The sequence below is a fragment of the Cyprinus carpio genome, chromosome A7, assembly GCF_018340385.1.
Source record: "Cyprinus carpio isolate SPL01 chromosome A7, ASM1834038v1, whole genome shotgun sequence".
Lineage (NCBI taxonomy): Eukaryota > Metazoa > Chordata > Actinopteri > Cypriniformes > Cyprinidae > Cyprinus > Cyprinus carpio.
Genome location: NC_056578.1, coordinates 46,185,066 through 46,195,954, shown reverse-complemented (window position 1 = coordinate 46,195,954; position 10,889 = coordinate 46,185,066). Strand labels below are relative to the sequence as shown.

The 10,889-nt window shown below is 38.9% G+C and overlaps 1 protein-coding gene across 1 annotated transcript; it reads right to left on the bottom strand.

Annotated features, from left to right (window-relative positions):
- Window positions 1-1,164: 1,164 nt before the first annotated feature.
- Window positions 1,165-1,765, bottom strand: LOC122145735 (histone H2A). The gene has a single exon (XM_042761293.1). It carries the CDS (start codon window positions 1,704-1,706, stop codon window positions 1,320-1,322), a length of 387 nt encoding a protein of 128 aa, XP_042617227.1. The 5' UTR covers window positions 1,707-1,765; the 3' UTR covers window positions 1,165-1,319.
- Between the last annotated feature and the right edge of the window lie 9,124 nt (window positions 1,766-10,889).

Here is a 10,889-nt window from a genome sequence, read left to right as displayed (position 1 = left end):
TCAGAGAAACATCGAAGTGGCTCTTAAAAGAGCCTTTGGGGTTTGTATGGCTGATGTAACTAGATTTAAGCACGCTCTCCGCGGATGCGGCGCGCCAGCTGGATGTCTTTGGGCATGATGGTGACTCTCTTGGCGTGGATGGCGCACAAGTTGGTGTCTTCAAACAAACCCACCAAATAAGCCTCGCTAGCCTCCTGCAGCGCCATGACAGCTGAGCTCTGGAAGCGCAGATCCGTCTTGAAATCTTGAGCGATTTCTCTCACCAGACGCTGGAAGGGCAGTTTGCGAATCAGCAGTTCAGTGGACTTCTGATATCGGCGAATCTCTCTCAAAGCTACGGTACCGGGCCTGTAACGATGAGGTTTCTTAACGCCACCGGTAGCCGGAGCGCTTTTACGAGCAGCTTTAGTAGCCAGCTGCTTTCTCGGAGCTTTACCTCCGGTGGATTTACGAGCAGTTTGCTTAGTTCTTGCCATTATTCAAAAAAAGAGTCCTGTCGACATTAAACAGCGCGAAAGAAGAATCTAAGTGTAGAAAGCGCGACTTACAGGCTTATTTAAGCCCAGGGATGCCAGAAGCTGATTGGACGGTGTAGCTTCAGGTATTCGATTGGTTATTGTCTGGCGTTTCGAAATTACAACTGGCCAATGGTTGTGCGTCTCATGTTTTCAAACAAGTGGCGACAGTTTGTGGTTCCCCGCACAAATTTCCTTTGTTTCTCCGTTTACATAAAAAACTACAAAACAGGCCAACAATTAATAAATTTATGCACAAAGACCCATAATTGTCCTTTTAATTTTTAATTAACGAGTAGAGTTGGACTTACGGAACTAAAATCAAAGGTAAAATACAGATATTTCTTAACAAATATTTAGTTTGTATGCATTATGTACTTGTAAATCTTTTCAACTACAGCAATAAAAAGCTGAATATCTTCAGAATACATTGTGACTAAACAATTATTAATTACAACATAAATAAAAGTGCACTACTACTAGACAAACACAATGAGGCATGTTATTTTCATTAGAACGGTTTTAGTACGTCACTGAAAAGCAAACACAAAAGTGGAAAAAATATAGTGTGCTGTGACCATGCTTATTTTAATTACATTATTTCAAGAGAAGAATAAAGGTTAATAACCACTCTCCACATGTATTTATCATTTTATGCTGTGCTCTTTGCTACTGTAAAGTTATTTATAACGTTTATAATCTTACAGATTTTCATATAAATTTCGTGATCAGATGAAGGAATTCACTCTCACAGAGAAAATGGGTGGCTCTTAAAAGAGCCTTTGGTTGAAGAGAAACTTCAGTTTACTTGGTCTTGGCTGGTTTCTCGGTTTTCTTGGGCAGCAGCACGGCCTGAATGTTAGGCAGCACGCCGCCCTGAGCGATGGTCACGCCGCCCAGAAGCTTGTTCAGCTCCTCGTCGTTACGCACCGCCAGCTGCAAATGACGGGGGATGATACGGGTCTTCTTATTGTCCCGAGCGGCGTTTCCAGCCAACTCCAGGATCTCAGCGGTAAGATACTCGAGTACGGCAGCCAAATACACCGGAGCACCGGCACCGACGCGCTCGGCATAGTTACCTTTGCGGAGAAGCCTGTGAACACGACCGACGGGGAACTGCAACCCAGCTCTGGAGGAGCGAGTCTTGGCCTTAGCGCGGGCTTTTCCACCAGTTTTGCCTCTTCCGCTCATTGTAGTGTTAGTTCTTCCAACACAGCTCAAATAATGAATAGTAATTCGGAGAGCTGCGAAATTACTTTTAAAAGAAAGCGTGCCAGTTTTCTATTGGCTGGAATCTGAATACATTCCAAGCCAATCAGTGATCTTCCCTCCGAACTTCAAACCCAACCCCCTTCCTCAAACAAGTGTCACATAGTAGTAGTGTAGTTGTAGACAATGTTTCTTAGATTATTTTGTTTTAATTGATCATTTTCTTTAATTATTGTTTCTCAAATTAGTTTTTTTTTAAATATTTTATTTATATGAACATTTTTATGACTTATTTTTTAATGCAGATCACTTTAGATTACAGTTATACTGTGCTATATGAACTTGCCTTGCATATTATTTATTTTATTGTTTGATTTATTCATAATAATAGTAATATAATGTACTCATGGCAACATGATACTTTCATTGGATATGGACTGATGATATAATGTCTTTATCACAAATTAGTGGGTGGCTCATAAATAGTTTTTTTTTAAATATAATATATATATATATATATATATATATATATATATATATATATATATATATATATATATATATATATAAATAAAACAAGGGAAAAATGACTCCTTTTGGCTGCTGTCTTTTAAGGTTTGGCGGCTTTGGGTTTTGTCGTCTTGGGTTTGGCTGCTTTGTTTACTTTTTGTGGCTCTTCGTAGCCTTTTTAGCAGCAGGTTTCTTGGCCTTTCGAGATTTCTTAGCGGCGGGCTTCTTCGCTGCTGTGGTTTTGAGATTCTTAGCGGTGGCAGGTTTCTTGGCTGCGGGCTTCTTGGCTTTGAGAACTGCTTTCTTGGTGTGTTTTGGCAGCTTGAAGCACACAAGTCATATGTCGGTGTAACTGCTCTTCATATCCAATCACTGATGCATGTCTTATGTTTCTGAGCACGGATCAGCTCTAGGAATGATAAAGCGGATATCATCCTCTTTTGGAAGGCCAAACAAAGTAGTTTCACTTTTACAGTAAAACACACAGCGTCTCCACAACATGGGGGCGGCAACAACAACACTACAACAAGAATAAAAGTCACTCCTTCTTTCTCTGCATGAACATCTGGGCGCTGTTATACAAATCTTCCCACATCATGACGTAGACATGTGGGTGCATGTTTAAATGAGGCATTTTAGGGGGGTGTGGTTGACTCTTTTAAGTTTTATAAAAAATATCTCTTTGGATTTGAGACTTTAGTCTGCAACTTCACAGATCTTCTTTATTCACCAAGAGCTTGTAATATTCCAAAGAGAAAGGAAAACTTGAAATCGCATCATATGATCCCTTTAAACTGTTATAGTAGCACCCCATTATTATCATCATTCAAAATACTGTGCTAAAGAACATCAATATTGATTGTAAAGTTAGATGAAAAAAAATAAAAATAAAAAATAGCAGAGACAGATATTCACATGAACTTATTGTACAGGGAGATAGGGAGCTTGAGCAGACAGCAACACAAAAACAATGAGTCACAGCCTAATAATTCAATAGTGTGTTCAGTATTAGAATTTTTTAACAAATATGTTGTACTAATTTTGACATTTAGACACTTTAGAAATTGTGTTCTAATACAATACCAGTCAAAAGATTTTGATCAGTAAGAGTTTTAATGTGTTTTAAAGAAGTCTCTTCTGCTCACCACACCTGCATTTATTTGATCCAAAATACAGCAAAAACAGCAATATTGTGAAATATTTTTATTATTTAAAATTACTGCTTTCTATTTTAATATATTTTAAAATGTAACTTATTTCTGTCATCTAAGCTGAATTTTCAGCATCATTACTCTGGTCTTCAGTGTCACACGATCCTTCAGAAATCATTGCAATATATTGTAGATATATATTGGAACTGAAGGTGTAGTGCAAGAGAGAACGTTTTATTATTTCCCACAGCCCACGACTAAGGATTTAGACCTTTTTTATGTGATGGCCATACAATTAAAAGGGTTTTCTGTGGTTTCAGAAATTGTTGTGGATGTATAGACTTTATACAGAAAAAAGGCCCAAAATTGCACCTTTAGGGGTACAACAGCTTGTCACTGGAGCAGTACTCTTAAAAGGACATATTTGTACATTTTTTACCCCTTAATAGGTAGGCCTACAAATTAGTACCCTAAGGGTACGAATTACTACTCTTAAGGTACTAATATGTACCTATAGGGGTTAAAAAGGTACAAATATGTAATTTTAAGAGTAGTGCTACGTTGTCAAGCTGTTGTACCCCAAAAGGTACAATTTATGACCCTCATATTCCCCGTCCCCAAAATTAGTCTCAGACCACCCTCCCTGAAATTGCATCCCAGTCTGGCCCTGGTTTCAGGCTGTGCAGGGGATGTGATGTGCAGGGATGGGTTGGTGTCTGAATTCCGAAGGCACGGAAAACAAATAATGCGCGTTCTAATAAAATAACATAAGCCACTAAAGAGACATGGTTAGCTGCTTGCTAGTGGTAGCCTGTTACATTACAGTACATAAGATTTAACTTACCACATAAACAGAGTAAGGAGAGATGACTGAGGATGATGGTGAATGATTTACAGATCCTGAGCGCCACTGACAAGCATCTGATCTTGTAAAATGTGCAATAAGTAGGCCCACTGCCGCTATAGTTTACACAGAGCACATGTGATCGCAAATCTCCAAAGTGAAAGTAAAAGGCGCCTGTGTGTTAATAGCGGCTCCCTGATGCCCGCATTTTGTATACTGTATAATTACCCAATGACATAACTGCAAGAAACAGTATTCAAATATATATTTTGCCTGTTTTCTTCCTGCTGTGTGAGCTATTGAAATGAGCCACACTGGGAAACAGCCAATCAGAGCAGAGCTCAACATTGAGCCGCACCGTGAAACAGCCAATCAGAGCAGAGCTCAACATTGAGCCGCACCGTGAAGCAGCCAATCAGAGCAGAGGTTAACATTGAGCCACACCGTGAAGCAGCCAATCAGAGCAGAGGTTAACATTGAGCCACACCGTGAAGCAGCCAATCAGAGCAGAGCTCAACATTGAGCCGCCAATAAGCAGCCAATCAGAGCAGAGCTCTACATTGAGCCACACCGTGAAGCAGCCAATCAGAGCAGAGCTCAACATTGAGCCACACCGTGAAACAGCCAATCAGAGTAGAGCTCAACATTGAGTTGCACTGTGAAACAGCCAATCAAAGCAAAGGTCAACATTGAGACGCACTGTTAAGCAGCCAATCAGAGCAGAGCTCAACATTATTGTTTATGATCCTTCCAAATAAGGTAAAAACAGACCATTTCATTCTAGGGACAAATCCTAGGGTTATAAATGGACATGTAAAACCATTTCTGGATAACAGTAGAACAGTAATATACTGGCAGTGTACTGTATAATTACAGTGAAATCACAGTAGGTACACTTAATAGAATTTAAAATAAAGTTTTGTTAACTCAATTAAAGGGATCATATGATGCTTCTAAAAAGAACATTATTTTGTGTATTTGGTGTAATGAAATGTGTTTATGCAGTTTAAGGTTCAAAAAACACATTATTTTCCACATACTGTACATTATTGTTTCTCCTCTATGCCCCGCTTTCTGAAACGCATCGATTTTCACAAGGCTCATCGCTCTGAAAAGCGAGGTGTGCTCTGATTGGCCAGCTATCCAGCTCGTTGTGATTGGCTGAAAGCCTCAAGTGTGTGACGAAAATGTTACACCTCTTAAGATATTGTGATACCTTGTCCGACCGGAGCGATGAGACAAAAACATTAAACCCATTATAAACGTGATATAAACATGATTTTTAGTCGTGTTTTTTTTGGAAGGCAAAAACAAAGTAGTTTCGCTTTCTCAACCAAACAGCATCACACCCTGTGGCCTTGAGTGAGCAGAGACCGGAGGCCCAGAGTGAGCCACGGCCGGCTTGAATGAGCAGATGCGGGCGGCTTGAGAACGGCATGGCCGGTGGATTCTACGAAGGAGCATACCTTGGGCTTGAGATGACCCCAGGTTGGATGCCGCTTTGTCTACAGTGAAAGCCGATTCGGCAATTCACAGTGCAAAGTTGATACATTTCCTCAGCGACCAGCACAGATCAGCTCCAGGTATGATGAAGCGGATATCGTCCTCTTTTGGAAGGCCAAACAAAGTAGTTTCTCTTTCACAGTGAAACACACAGCGTCTATACAACATGGAGGCAGCAGCAACAACAATACTGCAACGAGAATAAAAGGTACGCCTTCTTTCTTTGCATGAAGATCTGGGCGGCGTTATGCAAATCTTCCCAGATACTGACGTAGAGATGTGGGGGAGTGTTAGAACGAGCCATTTCGGGGGGCGTGGACAAGTCTCAACTTTTATAAAGAATATCTCTTTGGATTTGAGACTTTAGTCCCAACAACTACAAATAACACCATTAATCAGCAATAAATTATAACAATACAAAAACAAAGCAAAACATCAAACCTCAACAAATAACCCTTTAATTAGGGCTAGAGCTAAACTCTGCAGGACAGCGGCCCTTCATTAATAGTTTGGACACCCCTCAGTGTCTGTGCTCCTGCATGAGATTGTGTTTTTTACACTCATATTTGGAACAAAACCAACATGGTACAATTGTTTGGCAGAATAAAAACACTGTACACACTGAGTAGATGTACTGAATTTTATCTAGAGACCAAAGCATTCAGAAATTGTTTTGGACAGCTTGAAGCATGTGACACACCTGTTGGTGTAACTGCTCTACATCTCCGGTCACTGCAGCTTCTCATGTGTTTCCATGCTTTATGGCTGCAGGATGAATTGCAAACATCATGTTTTTTTGGTTTTTGTTTTTTTTCTTGCTGTGAGATGGCGAGTCTTGTGGACCCGTCTGCTTGTTTGTGTCTTTCCTATTTTCTGCAGATTTCTAAGTATTGTGAAGCTGTTGCTGTCTCATCACATGTGACTTTACACATTCAAGGCGTTATCACAGTTCTGCTCTTTGTTTTGTTTTGTTTCCAGGAAGACTTTAACCCAACGCCTTTAACTTTCAGTAACAGGGTTTTGCACTCTGATACTGGGTATGTTTACATTTATTTATTTTCAAAATAAAAACAAACAAACAAACAATTGCATAAATAAATTTCATTATATAAATGGTTAAGTTTATATAGTTCACATATCTTTGTGTGTACATGTATCTTTATTTGTGTATATTCAAATAAAAGACAAATAAACAATGTTTTGATTTTGCAGGCTTGTGTCATGCTAATGTAAACATAAATACTGCTTATAGCATTGTGTTATGACCTAATAATTTATAGTACATTAATCTGGAATAGATGTGTTATGACATCAATGGTTATGAAATGCATTATTCTCTGTGCCTTGTCTTGGACTTTTATGTCACTTCCTGTCTCCCGTGGTATCTGTATTCAGTTTGTAGTCTATTTGTTCATTGGTTTTCTCTTGATTAGTCTCCCCAGGGGAGTCTTGTTAAGCTTGTTAGCCCCCTGTGTATATATAGCCCTAGTGTTTCTTTAATTTCTTGTGAGCTTCTCACACTCTATAATTAGGGGATGGATGTCTTCTTTATTGGGGTTCCTGCCCATGTAGGGGTGGAAGGAAATGGGATTGTGGATAATCTAGCAAAATGTTCTATAAAACATCAAATAGTAGATATACAAATACCATTAAATATGGCAGAGATCAAGACCATCATAAAGGAACATTCACTCAAAAGATGGCAGGAATATTGGTACATAGCTGACACAGGACACCATTAGTACAACATACTGTACAAAATCAAGTATCCACTAACATGAGGAAGGGAAGAAGTTTAGGGGAAGAGATGTTAGTCTCGCGTATTAGAATAGGTCAAGCTGGTTTAAATTTAACACTACATAGAATAGGAAAACATCCCAGTGGTTAAAATTTATTTTTAACACAGTTCCAGAACATTATAACACAAATATAGCTCTCTGTGCTCGACATTTCACGGAGGACAGCTTCCACAATCTAAGAAAGTTCAATGCCAGATTCGTCCAAAAGCTTCTCCTCAACGATGGAGCTGTTCCAACCATAAAAACAGAAGCTGTGGATTATGGGCCACAACCTGTAAGTATGGTTTAGTCTTTGATGATGTATTTTCCATGAATTGTTTCTAGCGTTAATTGTATGTTGTAGCAAGGAGGTAAAGAAAGGGCAACGCTGTTTGTCTCAACTAGCAATTTAGCTAAACGCAAATTCATATTTATCCATCAAACACCTACAAAGTTGGTTTTAATCCCACCAGTGAACATTGAATGCTGGTGTTTTTTGGCGGGCATTTATGTGATCAGTGTACAGTATAATTGCAATTATCGGTTTTAAAATAACAATAATTCCCTATATATATATATATATATATATATATATATATATAGCGCTTTTCTGGGCATTTAAAGGGCTTTACATAGAAGGGGAGATTCTCCTCAGCCACCACCAGTGTAGAGCATCCACCTGGATGATGCGACGGCAGCCATATTGTGTCAGAATGCCCACCACACACCAGCTTATTGGTGGAGAGGAGACGATTGATGAAGTCAATCAGCAGATATGGGGATGGTTAGGAGGTCATGATGGTCAGAGGCCAATGGGCGAATTTGGCCAGGATGCCGGGTTACACCCCTACTCTTTTTCGAAAGACATCCTAGGATTTTTTTAAATGGAGTCAGGACCTCCGTTTAACGTCTCATCCAAAAGATAAATAAGCATCAATGTCCAGGAAAGTATGAAAAGCATCGTCAGAATAGTCCTCCTGCCATCAGTGATTCAACTGTAACGTTTTGAAGCGATGAGAAAACTTTTTGTACACGAAGAAAACAAAAATAATGACTTTATTCAACAATTCCTCTCCTCTGTGTCTTTCCAAATCAGCCTAGTGCCATTTTGGCAATTCTGAGCTGTACGCAGGCGGCGTACACTCTTCTGCATCAGCCACGCCACAAGGATATGTTTTTTACATGTATTTACGCTTTATTTTGAAAGCAAACAGTGCATCGGCACAGCACGGCTGACACAGAAGAATGTACACCGCCTGCGTACAGCTCAGATTTGTCAAAATGGCACTACGCTGATTTGGAGATACACAGAGGAGAGGAATTGTTGAATAAAGTTGTTATTTTTGTTTTCTTCGTGTACAAAAAGTATTCTTGTCGATTCATAATGTCCCGGTTGAATCACTGATGGTAGATGGAGTATTCTGACGATTTCTTTCATACTTTCCTGGACCTTGACACTGCTATTTACTTGGCAGTCTATGGGACAGTCACAAGCCTACCGCTTTTCATCCAAAATTTCTTAAATTGTGTTCCAAAGATTTTACGGGTTTGGAACGACATGGGGGTAAGTGATTAATGACAATTTCATTTTGGTGTGGAGTATCCCTTTAAAGAATCAAATGGAGACCTAGACAAGAAGGCTATTTTTGAAGTATTCTATAAAATGAATATTAAGAAAACAATATAAATTACTAAGTGTGAGTGACAGTTGCTTTTCAGAGAGTTTAAAATTCTTTGTAAGTTTACTAAATGTATCTGAAGACAATTTGTATTGACTTCTAGACTCTCTTGACTATGTATTGACTTTTAACTTCTAGAAGGAAAAGTTAACTTCAAAAATAGCATTCTTTACTTACAAAACTCTGAAATGTTCTTAGTGATTTATATAGTGACCTTACATTTAAAATTGTTAAATTACATTTAGGAGTCAGTGTTAATATTAAGATAACAGAATAAATCACTTTATAAATAACCTTATAAATGACATTTCCTTCTTGAAATTAATATTAAGAAAACAGTATAAATTGCTAAATGACACAAAACACAGCATTTTGTCATTTTGATAATGTGAAAAGTGTAATTTTGTTATTTTGACAATGCAAAACTCATCTTTTTGATGACAGAAAACACGTCACATAATTTTAGCAAATGACATGTGTTGGAAACTCAGAAGCGAAGACCAGGAGATTCTTGGGTATCTTCAGCAGGACTCTTTATTGAGAACGCGCTGCGTGGAGCCGCAGTCATCAAAAGTCTAACTAAGGCAATGATACATCACATTTATATACATTTCAAGGGGGAGGGATACATAGAGGTGGAGACAATCTAAACAAAGCATGCAAATGCAGTACAGAATCAGCCCTTTACCGGAGTTTCCCCAGCCCTGATCTCATCAGCATAACAGTGTCATTCAAATGCATAGGTGCTAATCCAATCAGCCGGACAGTATCGCCCATACCTTCAGATTATCATAGAGACAAAGGCACAGCTGTGCCTTGAGTTTAGCATTAACCTTTAACTTGGGACCCTTAAGGTTAATGTCGCAGACACCTGGGCTGCTTGACTTGATCTTCTTAGAATGTCATCTTTACCTCAAAATGTAATACACAATGTACATAACCTTAGTTTTTTATGCGATGCTATGTCAGAACATAGGATAAGCATATTTTAAACAGATTCTTAAATGTGTAATCCCACACATCATTCTGCATCATCGTTTTGCATCACGCTCTGGTTATTAGGTGTGTTGGACTTGAAGCGGTACTGCGAAGACTGATATTTGAATGAATTCTAAGTACTGCAAGAGATTCAAAAGCAGAAAGAACATCTACTCTATAGCTCTCATGGTACTTAGATGTCAAACACCAATCGGTCTGCGCAGTGCTGCTTCAAGTCGAACACATCTCTATAGTGTTAGTGGAGGGGCCATGCTCAGGGGCTCCAGTGCATCATCGAGACATGATTTCAGGCCCACCCAAAAACTCCTGAACACAAAAATGGTAAAAAATGATTTAGCTCCACAATTCAGTACTACATAATTCACAGTCTTAGTAACATGCTTTTAGCAATACATTTCTAACATTTATAATGTGTTTTGAATTGCCTTTAATATTTGGGGACGTGGTGGGTTTTCACCAATCGGCCCAGCAGGAAAAGTTTGGGTGATATGGGCAATATGATTGTAACTCTTTTTATTATCAGTTTTAGCCATTTTTCCATCTTTCTCTTTGTTTACTATGCATTATAATACTGATAACACTGAACTGGGGCATGGTTGGGTTTTGTACCTGTATTGTTTGTTTGTTTGTTTTGTCTCTCCAGTGTTCAATATCAAAGTGAGTTTTGCAGGCGCTTCTCTCAGTTGGTGTGGTTTAGTAGT

Bases quoted from the DNA above. Each gene is read 5' to 3' on its own strand.
- LOC122145735 (XM_042761293.1), bottom strand. From the start codon at position 1,706: ATGAGCGGAAGAGGCAAAACTGGTGGAAAAGCCCGCGCTAAGGCCAAG.